Below are 14,411 nucleotides of genomic sequence, written 5' to 3'. Positions count from 1 at the left end.
AACAAATCAATAAAATAGGCATGTGCAATAAAAACAAAAGAAAACAAAACCCTAGAAAAGCAGTAAATGAAATAAACCCTAAAATGCAATGGGGTGTTGTGGAAAGAACACTGAAGTTAGAAAACCTTTTTGACAACATCTAGTTCATGTTGTACAAACTTTGTTAACTCAAATAGGCATGTAGCTATGCTTAGTTACTGCTGACAAGTCCTTGAAATAGGGCTGATAACAGCATTCCAAAGTAGGTCGAGAGTATCTCTGCATAAAGAAACCCAAAGCATGCATGCATGCATGTATGTGTATATGTATGTATCCACACATATCTGTGAGAGTATGTACACACATATATATATGCATGTATACAATGATTTTTTCATAGTTATTTGTATATATTATCATATGTGATTATTTTATAGATACATATACTATATAATAATATGTTTTATATTTTAATTTATTTATATATATTATGCATAAATAAAAAATGATTATACTTTGGGTTTATAGAGTATATGTATATGTGTGTGTATATATACACACATAAATATACATACACACATAGAATATTGTTGTTCATCCTTCATTCTTGAAGAAGACCAATGACATCACCAGGTTGATAACTTGTAAGCAAATTGCATTTAAGTGAGGCAGAGCTGTGCAAAATCATCACATATGTGCATGTCTATTTTATATATATATAAATATATAGTGTTCATTTTATGTTTTATATGCTTATATATTTAGTGTTTTACATATGTATTTATATCTGATTTATTTCTTTTTTATGGAGTGGGGGACAGAGATAGCATGTGTTTATATTACTAAGGACCTATTTGATTCCTGATCCATCCTTTGTTATGTAAATTCAAGCTGGGCTAGCAATTGCCTTCAAGAATATTTTGTAAACATATTTGACATGTTTTTTCCAATAGCTTTTCCTTCTGTTTTTGTAGGAACCTGGATGCTGACTTCTATAAGTTCCAACCAGAGAAGCCAAAACCTCAGGCTGAGATTCAGTGATGTTAAATGTATAAGGCATTACGATGATGATTCCACTGAAATTTTATTATATGAGGAAGAAGAAAAGGCTGTCACAGAGAAGAATAAAGCCACCACCAGAAACATGCCTGATTCAACCGACGATGAAGGGGAAGATGATAGTGATTACCAGGATAAACTGGCTTTTCTGCTTGGTATTAGATCATTTAAAAATTCATCAGGACCTCAGGAGGAGGATGAGCTTCTTGATCTGATTGCTTTGTTTCCAGAGGAAATCTCTGAAATGATTCCCTTAAATGTGCGTGCATCTTTGCATACCTCTCAGCCTTCTCCAAAAGACGGCGCTAGCATCCCCAAACTTCAAGCCACTCTTCCTTTCTCAGTCAACACAACTGGACCTCCCTTGGAGCACACCACCAATACAGGTACACACCCCATTGCATTACATTCTGTAGACTCCATTCTGAAGGACCCCAGGTCCCATTCTCAAGAACTTGTCACGAAGGATATGCATTCAGCTGTCATGGAGACAGCCTTGTCTCCTCTTACGGCAGAAGAATTCCAGAGCCAAGAAGATGCCAAGAAGGAGGCTTCTAAATTTGCCAGTACCTCAGCAAGTCAACCTGAGGCAGAAATAAATACATCAACACAATCCAATCATATACAGGTAGACCTACCAACAGGTAATGTGAGAGTGAATTTAACTCTAGAACAGCCCAATCTCCAAAGCAGTGGCATTCACAACTCCAGAGAAGGAACACAAGATCTTCTAGATAAACTGGTAGTTGTTAACCAGAAGAACACACCAAAGGTTTTTAATGGGAAGTGGAATTTGGTTTCTGAGAGAGGGAGCTATGAAATCATCAAAGATACAAATGAAAATGAGGCTGAAGATAAGCTGTTGAACATCCCTCAGAATGCTGCAGCATCTTGGGGAGAAGGAATTCCTTCTTCTAATAGGCGCAAACCTTTAATAACAGGAAGGAATAGACCAAATGGTAGGTTCGGGAAATCTTCAGCTTTGATTAAGACCCGAAAAAGGAAGAGAGTCACTAAGTTTGCGCACAATTTACTGATGTCCCCCAGAGGTTTCAAGCCTCTACAAGGAAGGTACAATGTCGCATTGCCCCATACTCAGCCCAATCATTCATTCATCCCCAATGAATCCATTGAGATGCCATCCCCTAAAGACCTAGAACAAGTATCCCCCACTCTAGACCATGATCAGAATTTCCCCACTGTGGACTTGGATCAGACATTTTCTCCATTAGAGTTTAGTAAAATATCCTCTGATCCAAAGTTCAATGCAACATTCTCTATTCTTAACCTTGTCACTACAAATGATCCCCCAGATTTCCATCAGACATCTTCCCCTCCAGATCTTAATCAGACTCCTTTTTCTCCCTACCTCTATGAGACAACTGCTCCCTCAGACTCCTATGAGACAGCTCTGTATCCAGATCCCTATGAGACAATCCCCACTCAGGACCCCTTTGAGACAATCCCCACTCAGGACCCCTTTGAGATAATCCCCACTCAGGACCCCTTTGAGACAATCCCCACTCAGGACCCCTTTGAGACAATCCCCACTCAGGACCCCTTTGAGACAATCCCTACTCAGGACCCCTATGAGACAACTCCATATCCAAACCTTTATGAGACAATCCCTACTCAGAAGCCCTTTAAGACAATCCCCACTTCGGACCCCTATGAGATAATCTCCCCTCCAGACTCCTTTGAGACAATCCCAACTCTGGAGTCCTATGAGACAGCTCAGAATCTAGACCCCTATGAGACAATCTTACCTCTGGACCCCTTTGAAACAATTCCCGCTCTGGAGTCCTTTGAGCCAATCTCCTCTCCAGATCCCTTTGAGGCAATCACCACTCTGGACCCCTTCGAGACAACTCCATATCCAGACCCCTATGAGACAATCCCCACTCAGGACCCCTTTGAGACAATCCCCACTCAGGACCCCTTTGAGACAATCCCCACTCAGGACCCCTTTGAGACAATCCCCACTCAGGACCCCTTTGAGACAATCCCCACTCAGGACCCCTTTGAGACAATCCCCACTCAGGACCCCTTTGAGACAATCCCTACCCAGGACCCCTATGAGACAACTCCATATCCAAACCTCTATGAGACAATCCCTACTAAGAAGCCCTTTGAGACAATCCCCACTTCAGACCCCTATGAGATAATCTCCCCTCCAGACTCCTTTGAGACAATCCCAACTCTGGAGTCCTATGAGACAGCTCAGAATCTAGACCCCTATGAGACAATCTTACCTCTGGACCCCTTTGAGACAATTCCCGCTCTGGAGTCCTTTGAGCCAATCTCCTCTCCAGATCCCGTTGAGGCAAACACGACTCTGGACCCCTATGAAGCATCCTTCCTCCCAGATCTCAATCAGACTTCCTCCACTTTGGATCTGGATCAGACCTATTTCCTAACAGAGGCTGGTCAGATATTCTCTGCTCCAGAGTTCAATGAGAACTTCCCTCCAGACCTTGGTCCTAGCCCTTCCTCTCCAGTCCTTGAATCAATATCCCAATCACTTCCACCCAGAACCAATGTTCCATTGATACCAAGACAGTTTAATCCAGAAATCATATTGGGCTTTACCCAAGATGATGGAAATTATGTTGAGTATATTCCAGGGCAGGACATCAAAGACAATGAAGATGACGATTATGTTGAAGACATCTTTGTACACTATGATGACCCTTATCAAACAGACAGAAGGACAGACACCAGCTCACTCCGAAACCCTGACACCATTGCAGCGTGGTATCTCCGAAGCCACAAGGGAAACAGAAAAAATTATTACATTGCTGCTGAGGAAGTCCTTTGGGATTATTCCAAATTCTCCAAAAGGTTTGGTAAACTTTCCTTTTATATCCAATTCACTGATAATGAAAGGGCTACTTCTAATCTCAGTAACAGGCCCCTTTTATTCCTTTCCAATGACCAACAAAGGGATTTCACTTGGTTTACTAGACAGTGGACTCTTCTTATGGTTAGAGTAAGGGATAATGATTGGATAGCCTGTATGTTCCACTGGTATTCAAAAGAATGCAACGAAGACCTTCAGCACAGTGGATAGACTTCTTTTGGTGAACCTGCTGAAAGACATGGACCAGAGTTGCACAGAATGGGCAGGCACAGATGGGTTGATAACAGTTTTGTTGGAGGGAATACCTGTGTCAATGAAATTATGGATCTATTGGAGCCCAGTGTTTTGTTCAGTAGCATCATGAATTCAGTTACAGATTCTTAAGATACTAGTGACAGACACCAGAAGCACCAGATCAGTTTTAAACATTTTACCAGTGCATGGTAAAAACTCATCACTTTATTTGTTTACAAAGGCCTTTCCTCACAAATGTTGCCGTTTTATAGCAATGAAACTAAAAATTCTTTTGGTTAAGTAATAGCTGACCTTTACACAGGCCTTTTAAGTTTTGCAAACCATTTTGCATTATTTCCCTGGTATGTAGCACCCTAGGAAAGGAAAGTAGGGACCAAAGGGAGAACCGTGATCAGATTTCAGATGTGTAGGACTTAATGCAGTGGTCTTACTTACATTGACCCAGCATAGTCTACAGTGAGAATATGAATCTTTGAAATGACAAGTTGAACATCTCCTCAAGAGGAGACATCTCTTATGAGGAGTAGTCGGGAGCTCTCCATGGGCTGATCTCCTGTGGTGCCTGAAATTCCTGCATCAGCCATTTCTCTGGATAGAGGCTGTCTCTGAAAGGTCACTACTAGAATGGAGATGTCCTGCCTTGAAAGGAAGAACTTATCGATTTTAGCAATGTAGGCATTCCCTCCACCAATACATATCATTACGTAATCCCATCTTCTTAACTGTGCCATTTTTATCTATCTCCTCATATATCAGCTTTAGAAATGTTAGTGGTTATTATCAATAAATCAAACATTTATCAAGCACCCGCAATGTGTGAGGCACTATGCTAAGTGCTAGGAACACAAAGAAAAAGCAAAAAACAGTCCCTGTCCTCAGGGAGCTCACTTTCTAAGGGGAAAGAGGGAGACAATATGTAAATAAATAAATACATATAAGATACATACAAAATAGGTAGAAGGTAACCTCAAAGGGCAGAGTGTTGGCATCTCAAAGGAAACATGAGATGCACAAATTTAGAGACATCTCCACTCCAAATGTTCAAGTGGACTATTTGTGCCTGACTTGTCATAGAGCCTTCTGAGTTTGTGTTGGTCTGATCAGTCACACATGGACACACTGTACCTTGACCCCAACATAGTGATGTCATTTTGATCCTCCTTGAGAATGAAGGACAACAACCAAACCAAATCAGCATCTGAGGAGAACTGTGAAAGACATCCTCCAGAAAGTGACATTTCAGTTGAGTCTTGAAAGAAACAGGTGCGGGGGTACGGGGGGTGAAGGAGACAGTATTCCAAGCATGAAGGAAAGTACTGGAAAAGATGCAAAGATGGAAGATGAAGAGATACATGTGACAAACAGTACATGAAGAAACAATCTAGTCTTGCTGGATTGTGGAATGTATAGAAGAGAGTAAAGAATAAAACAAACAAACAAAAACAACAAAAAAAACCTGGAAAGCTAGGAAGGGACCAGGTCATGAAGCACTTTCTAGAGGGGTTTACATTTGATCCTGGAAGTAATAGGGAGCCATTGGAGTTTACTCATTAAGGGTGGTCAGCCTTAGAAAAATCACTTTGGCAGCTATGTGGAAGATGGAATGGAGTGCAGAGAGACCACAGAGGCAGGAAGACCAATTAGCAGGCTATTGAGATAGACCAGATTAGAGGGAAGTAGAGAAACAGGGATATAGGAGAAAACTGTGGTGAAGAAAGCAATTACAAAAGAAGTCCTCCAAAAAGCAACCTGTCCTTCCCCTCAATCTCTTTTCTCTCTGCCACCCATTGTTAGGAAATGTTTACTTAGATCAAGTTGAAATTGATCTTTCTGCAATTTCTACCCATTCAATTTAATTCCACTCTCTTGGGGAAGGTTGAGATGGTGTTTGAACATTTTAAGGAGAGAAATAAAGAGGGAGATAAATGGCTTATTTTCTGCCAGGGACCTAAAATAAGGATGCCACCAAAATCCACCTGAATACCTAAACAATGGCAGTGAGCTACTGTTGCATTTGCTCACTTTCCTTATGAAAAGCCATGTGCCAACCTGCTAAAAATAGGTTTTCCCCAAATATTGGGCATACCTCTAAAATGAGCTCCCTTTGAAAAGAAAAAAAGTTACATAAGACATACACTGAAAAATAATATTGGTAAACTAGGATTAGGTTTTATATGAGCCTATGTTTTTTAAAGTATATGTTCATACACATATGATATCTACTTCTACATATTAGTTTGAGTCATCTGGAAAAAATACAGGGTTTTTTGGGGGGAAGGGGGAAACTTCTATGAATATAGTTTTTCTAAACTTTTCTAATCTTCCTTATGATTTTTTCTTTCCAAACTTATCAGCATGAGGAAGGCTGATGATGCTGGTGACATCGTAGAGAACACAGTGTATAAGAAAGTGATTTTTCGGAGCTACCTGGACAGCACCTTTTCAATGCCTGATCCTCGGGGAGAGAATGAAGAGCACCTTGGTATACTTGGTCCTATTATCAGGGCTGAGGTGGATGATGTGATCCAAGTAAGCCAAGTTTTAAGCATTGCTAAGAGAGGCAGGGGCAGCTAGGTGAAGCAGTTGATGGAGTAATGGACCTGGAGTCAAGAAGACCAGAATTCAAATCCAGCCCCAGATACTTATTAGCTGTATGACCCTGGACAAGTCACTTCACCCTGTTTGCCTCAGTTTCTTCATCTATAAAATGAGCTAGAGAAGGAAATGGAAAGTCACTCCAATATCTTTGTCAAGAAAATCCCAAATAGGGCCAAGAAGAGTCAGGCCCAGCTGAAATATCTGAACAACTACAAGAGAGAAGGGTAATGTGGAAAGAACACTGGAAATGCAGTCAGAAGACCCTGAGTTTGAGCAGCAGCTCTGCCCCTTGCTACCCATGTGAACCCTGGTTGGGGGGGGGGAGTGTCACTTCCCTTCCCTGAGCCTCAGTTTTCTCATCTATAAAATGGGTATAGTTACATTTCCCCTTCTACTTCACCAGATTAGTGTGAGGAAAACACAATATAAATGGGAGCCATTAGTATCAAAGTTAGAGGGGTTTCTGAAAGTATATGATAGTTGCAGGGTCAAAAGCAGGAAGGGATGTTGCCCACGACTTATCAAATTCCACGTGGCCTAGCAGAGGAAGAACATTTGACTTGGAATTAGAAGGTCTAGCTTTGAGTTCTGCCTCTATAGAATTAGCAGTTGTATGTTATGAAGCAGTCACTTAATCTTCATTGAGCCTCAGCTTCTTCATCTGTAAAATGAGGCAAAAGACGATGGTGATATTGCTGATGGCTGATGATAGATGATCTAATGATTGATGGTGAGATTGCTGATGGCTGATGATGATAGATGATCTAATGATTGATGGTGAGATTGCTGATGGCTGATGATGATAGATGATCTAATGATTGATGGTGAGATTGCTGATGGCTGATGATGATAGATGATCTAATGATTGATGGTGAGATTGCTGATGGCTGATGATGATAGATGATCTAATGATTGATGGTGAGATTGCTGATGGCTGATGATGATAGATGATCTAATGATTGATGGTGAGATTGCTGCTGATGATAGATGATCTAATGATTGATGGTGATATTGCTGCTGATGATAGATGATCTAATGATTGATGGTGAGATTGCTGATGGCTGATGATGATAGATGATCTAATGATTGATGGTGAGATTGCTGATGGCTGATGATGATAGATGATCTAATGATTGATGGTGAGATTGCTGATGGCTGATGATGATAGATGATCTAATGATTGATGGTGAGATTGCTGATTGCTGATGATGATAGATGATCTAATGATTGATGGTGAGATTGCTGATGGCTGATGATGATAGATGATCTAATGATTGATGGTGAGATTGCTGATGGCTGATGATGATAGATGATCTAATGATTGATGGTGAGATTGCTGATGGCTGATGATGATAGATGATCTAATGATTGATGGTGAGATTGCTGCTGATGATAGATGATCTAATGATTGATGGTGATATTGCTGCTGATGATAGATGATCTAATGATTGATGGTGAGATTGCTGATGGCTGATGATGATAGATGATCTAATGATTGATGGTGAGATTGCTGATGGCTGATGATGATAGATGATCTAATGATTGATGGTGAGATTGCTGATGGCTGATGATGATAGATGATCTAATGATTGATGGTGAGATTGCTGATTGCTGATGATGATAGATGATCTAATGATTGATGGTGAGATTGCTGATGGATGATGATGATAGATGATCTAATGATTGATGGTGAGATTGCTGATTGATGATGATGATAGATGGTCTAATGATTGATGGTGAGATTGCTGATGGCTGATGATGATAGATGATCTAATGATTGATGGTGAGATTGCTGCTGATGATAGATGATCTAATGATTGATGGTGATATTGCTGATGGATGAAGATGATAGATGATCTAATGATTGATGGTGATATTGCTGATGGATGAGGATGATGGGAACTGGACCTATGATTTCATTCATACAGGGCACTCCCATGGGAGGAAACTCCCTCTACCAATGTAGGCAGTCACCTTCTCTACAACTTTCAGTCTTAGAGAGTTGTGTAGAGCATATAGAGGTTAAGCAGCTTGCCCAGGGTCACAGAGTTCGTGTATTTTAGAGGTGAAAACTTGCACTCAGGTCTTCCTGGCTTTGAGGAAGCCTTTCCATACACTACACCAAGCTATCTCAAGTATAATGTGATCTCATACAATGTAAATGATTTATTCATAATCCTGCCTGTCCTCCATTCCCTGCCTCAGATGCCACCTCCCTTCCTGATCTCCTCTACCATCTAGTCCAACCTATCCCTTAAGTGAAACCACAGCCAACTCTAATTCATAACTTCAATATCACCGGACAACACCCCTCAGAAGGGGTCCAATGAACCTCATAGCCCTTTGCCTTTCTCTCATAGATTTGTGTAGATGAATTCTTCCTCCTAGTAGATGGAGCTATGTCTTATTCTTTTTATCAGGCCCCTCTGTGCCTAGCACTGAGTGCATTATACCTACACTATAAGCTTGATAACCCCATCTGCTAACTTCACACTTGGGAACAGGAAAGACCATTTTTTCCAATACAATTCACAAGCCTTGTTTCCCTCTATGAAGGAAGAGGGGGTGCCTTGTTCCTTCACACTCTAAGGGAGGATGGTGACCTAGAGTCTACACTATAAACATTTGTTGATCATTTACCATATGCAAAGCAGTGCTAGGAAACAATATACAAAACAGATGTAATTTCTGCCATGCTTAAATGTTCCCCCAAGTGCTTTATATCAGTTATCTGGTTCCATCCTCTAGACTATTGTGTGCAGTAAGTACTGCTAGTATCATTATTACACCCACTTTAAAGATGAAGAGACAGGGTCAGAGATGCCAAACAACTTGCCTGAGATTACATTCCAAAGACAATGGTCTTTCCACTCTCCCATGTTCCCTCATTGTTTATGGAACTGAATTGATGGGATAAAATGAATTGGATTTATATGCTGGGTTTACGTAAATAGGGTGTGCCTATAACTAAAGTTATATAGGCAGTGTGTGGTGGATAGAGGTGCTGAGCTTGAAATTAGACTCATCTTCATGAGTTCAAATCCAGCCTACTACCTGTGTGACCCTGGGCACACTTGCCTCAGTTTCTTCATCTGTAAAATGAGCTGGAGAAGGAAATGGCAAACCATTCCAGAATCTCTGCCAAATGGGGTCATAGAGAATGAAACATAACTTGAATGACTGAATAACAAATAACTAAAGTTAAGGATTTTGTATCTCATGTTTTTAAGTATTTGCTTACATAGATCTCTTCAAAACTTCCCTACCTTCTGAGCCTTGCTACCCACCTATAAGCACACCAGAAGTACTCTCCTCTCCTACCCCTATCTACTTATCCCCTGATTTAATAATGCCACTCCCACATCCCCCAGAAAGAAGCTAGGGATAATTATTTTAAAAATAATAATTTCAGAGCAGCTAGGTGGTACAGTGGATAGAGTACCAGCCCTGGATTCAGGAGGACCTGAGTTCAAATCCAGCCTCAGATACTTGACACTTACTAGCTGTGTGACCCTGGGCAAGTCACTTAACCCTTATTGCCCTGGAAAAAAATTAATAATAATTTTTGGATTTATACCTGTGATGTCATTGATACCAATGATACCAAAGAAAGTAAAGAAACTCTAACAGAGTAAATCAGTTGGCTTAAGCCAATGGTCTGAGCCTTTTTGTCTCAGTTTATAGGTCACATACATTTACCCAGTTACATTTTTTTTTTTCATGCTTTTAGGTTCGTTTTAAAAACCTAGCCTCCCGGCCGTATTCTCTTCATGCCCATGGACTTTCATATGAAAAATCATCAGAAGGAAAGAGCTATGAAGATGATTCCCCTGAATGGTATAAGGATGACAATGCCATTCAACCCAATGGCAGTTATACTTACGTATGGCATGCGACAGAACGATCCGGCCCCGAAAATCCTGGGTCTGCCTGTCGGGCTTGGGCCTACTATTCAGCTGTGAATCCGGTAAGGGTGGTCTCCATCTCCAGCAACTAAAGGTTACTGTTCCCTTACTGGCTTGATAACCCCATCTGCTAACTTCACACTTGGGAACAGGAAAGACCATTTTTTCCAATACAATTCACAAGCCTTGTTTCCCTCTATGAAGGAAGAGGGGGTGCCTTGTTCCTTCACACTCTAAGGGAGGATGGTGACCTAGAGTCTACGATCAATGTCCCTAAGTACAGAGGCCACAAATCCTCAATAGGAACAGCCCCAATTTCAAATATTCTCTCCCACCTTCCCTTTAAACAAGAAACAAACAATCATTTCTCAGATCCTGTGATTGCTAGAGAGCACAGGGAGAGAGTATTAGATTTTAAGTCAAGAAAGCTCAAGTTTGAATCCTGTCTCAGACATTAGCTGTGTGACATTGGGCAAGTCACTTAACAACCTTAGTTTCCTCATCCAGGGTAGCTAGGTGACACAGTGGATAAAGCACCAGCCCTGGATTCAGGAGGACCTGAGTTCAAATCCATCCTCAGACAATTAACACTTACTAGCTATGTGACCCTGGGCAAGTCACTTAACCCTCACTGCCGCAACAAAAAAAAAAAAAGAAAAGAAAAGAAAAACTTTCCTCATCCATAAGATGGAAATAATATTAGCACCTACTCTACAGAGTTGTAATAAGGACCAGGTGAGAGAATGCATTTAACGTGCTCAGTAAAGCTTAAAGGGAGATGCAAATGCTAAGCTGTTATCTTTGCATGTGTTCTGTTTTGGAGTTGAGAAAATAGTCTCCCTATGGCAAACACTATATTGGTTTCCAAGGCAGAGGGAATTATGGGAGCTAGAGAGGATGAGGAGTTATCCATTTACTTGTCTGTGCTGGTATCACTACCTGAGAAAGGAATTTCATTTGGAACTACCTCAAGTCACAGTTAGATTTTGCAACTCTCTTTAGAAGGCCTTCATGTTGTGTAAACTTTTTCATTTAGAGAGGTAGGAAATAGTACATTGATATTTGATTGACATTTGATAGAACTGATAGGGCCCAAGACTAAGGCTGTTATTCAGGGCCTTGCTGCTTATCTTTGTCGGTGAACTTCAGAGGAGCAGAGAAAGAAAACGCGATTCTGCTGTCTGGATGAAGGGAAAAAAATGAAACATGTTCTTATTGTCTTCCAGGAAAAAGATATCCATTCGGGCCTAATAGGCCCCCTTCTGATCTGCCGAAAAGGAACACTCCATAAAGAAAGCAACAGGCACATAGACATGCGAGAGTTTGCCCTACTTTTTATGGTCTTTGATGAAAAGAAGAGCTGGTATTTTGATAAAAAGCCCAAAAGGAGCTGGACAGGCTTATCCTCAGAAGAGAAAAACACACACAGGTTTCACGGTACTTTCTCTAATTTGGTCTAATCTTTGTATAAAAGCAGCTTGGGTCCCTCAATTCAATCCAATATCAATGTTTGTTCCTGGGTTTTGCAAGAACTACTTAAAAGGACTTAGACATGTGACTTCTATTAAAGTCCCCAGGAGCCCAGATAACCAACTCACAGAAAATCTGCGGAGCCAGGGTGGGGGTGGGGGGCACAGAGTGACAAAACTGTCAGTGATGAAAGAGATTTGAGAAAGAACCTTGAGAGACTCCCCCTCACCCCACCCCACTACCACCTCCATACACTTACTAAGGGTTTCTTTCCATGAACCCTACCAGGGACATGAAGGAAGGAGGCGTTCATGGGTTAAAGGCCAAAGTAGCAAATGTCAAGCAAAAATAGTGGCATGCCCAAATTAAATCTGTCTGTACTTAATGTGAATCTAAAAGGAATTAGCAGGAGAGGCTTCTGGAGTCTAGTGGAGAGCAGCAAGTCAGTCTGAGAGTCTGAAAGGACCAAAAGGCCTGTTTCAGACACACACTATCTTTGTGAACCTGGCCAAGTCATTTCATCCCTCAGTAGCTGTTGCAGCTCTCTAAGACTAAAAGGTGGAGAGCACCTACTGACCTATATTGGGAGAGGGAGATTCCATCAAATGAAATAATAATTGTAAAGTGCTTAGCACAGTGCCTGGTACATGGCAAGAACTATGTGGATGTTAGCCATTGATAATAATGTTGATGGTGGTGATAATAATGACTACCAGGATTGTGATCGTGGGCAATTCATTCATTTAACCTTTCTGGGCTTCAGTTTCTTCATCTGTAAAATAAGAAAGTTGGACTAGATTGTCTCAGAGATCTTTTCCAGATCAGATCTATGAGCTTCTGCTCTTATATGAATGAAACCACAAGCCTGTCCCCCAATTCCCACGACCCTAGAAAAAAAAAGGAGTTTTGTTTATTTTGAAGGAATGAACACTACCCTTCATACTAAAAAGTTTGTAAATATGTTCCCTGATCTCCAGTGCTGCCAGTGCTGTCCATGAACAGCTGTTTATGAAGAACTTATTAATGACATAATTTTTTTCTAAGAGGAGACTGATTCTGTAGCACATCTGACTCTCATGATACCCTTCAGGTATCCAAAGCACGTGGACCCCTACGGTAATGTGTTTGTGTTAGGAAAATGGATAGCTTATTCATAGAGACCAGAAGGAACATTCAGTGAGGACTTAATAAAGGGAACAGAATGTGTTTACAAAGGCTGTGAGTGAGTATGTGTGTGTATGTGTGTGTGTGTGTGTGTGTGTGTGTGTGTGTGAGAGAGAGAGAGAGAAAGAGAGAGAGAGAGAGAGAGAGAGAGAGAGAGAGAGAGAGAGAGGAAGGGAGGGAGGAGGAGGAGGAAGAGGAGGAGGAGGAGGAAGAGAGAAAAGGGAAACAGAGGGAGACAGAAAATAGAGGGGAGGAGAAAGGTGGAGAGAGAGAGGAGGGAGAGAAAGAAAAAGAGAGAGAAGAGGAGGGGAGGGGAGAGAAAAGAGAGAGGAGAGGGGGGAGAGGGAAGGCAGACAGAGACAGAAACAGAGGGGGGAGAGGAGAAAGGAAGAAAAAGAGAGAAAGAGGGGGAGAGAGGAAAGAAGAAGAAAGGAGAGGGGGAGGGGGAGAGGAGGGTAGTGGGGAGTAAGAGAGACACAGAGAGAGACAGAGAAAGATTGACTTTGGGAAGAAAAACAAAATAACATGTGCTAGCTCTTAAATCCATTAAAAAATTTGACCCTCACACTGGCAAGATAATTCAACACACATGGGCATGTACACATGCAGACATGAAGTTAGGAGGGTGAAACAATGAAGATGACTAAAGGGATGGAAAAATTAAGAGCTATGAGCACAGCTACTCATTGAAATTGCCCAATTGGGACAATCACCAAAGGGCCCCGTGGTATGAGAACCTTTGGCTGCTGGCAGCTAGACAGTGAATGACTAAGGGAGGTAGCTGGGTGGGGAAGAGTAATTGTTTGCATCAGTTGGAAATATCTTCCCTGGCTCATCAACTCAATTCAATAACCACTTATTGACAGTATGGGCCAGGCACTGTACTAGGTATTGACCCACTAGGGGCTTACATTCTCCTGGACAGTAGGGATGACATGTTCACAGAGAAGTTAATAAGAACATATGTGAAATAAATACAAAATAATTGGGGGGGGGAGAATCACGGGATGAAGAGAGATGCCTATAGGAGATAGAACTTAAGCTGAGCCATGACAAGAGCTAGAGATTCCAAGAGGTTGGGGTGAGGAAGGAATGCTGTGCATTCCAGACATGGAGGATAA

General features: G+C 41.4%; 1 protein-coding gene across 3 annotated transcripts in view; it reads left to right on the top strand.

The window, feature by feature from the left end:
- F5 (coagulation factor V) overlaps positions 1-14,411 on the top strand; it is a 96,445-nt gene that overhangs the window by 55,921 nt on the left and 26,113 nt on the right. For 2 of the 3 annotated variants that reach the window (XM_044001848.1, XM_044001849.1), the window contains 4 exons: positions 954-3,879; positions 6,508-6,682; positions 10,482-10,718; positions 11,883-12,093. In XM_044001848.1, coding sequence (XP_043857783.1) covers positions 954-3,879; positions 6,508-6,682; positions 10,482-10,718; positions 11,883-12,093 — 3,549 coding nt within the window. The remainder of the gene's footprint in view (positions 1-953; positions 3,880-6,507; positions 6,683-10,481; positions 10,719-11,882; positions 12,094-14,411) is intronic. The other variant, XM_044001850.1, reaches the window with a different exon arrangement.

This window comes from Dromiciops gliroides, chromosome 4 (assembly GCF_019393635.1).
Source record: "Dromiciops gliroides isolate mDroGli1 chromosome 4, mDroGli1.pri, whole genome shotgun sequence".
In the NCBI taxonomy this organism is placed as follows: domain Eukaryota; kingdom Metazoa; phylum Chordata; class Mammalia; order Microbiotheria; family Microbiotheriidae; genus Dromiciops; species Dromiciops gliroides.
The sequence above is the reverse complement of the archived record's forward strand: the minus strand, read 5'-3'. Positions and strand labels throughout refer to the sequence as shown.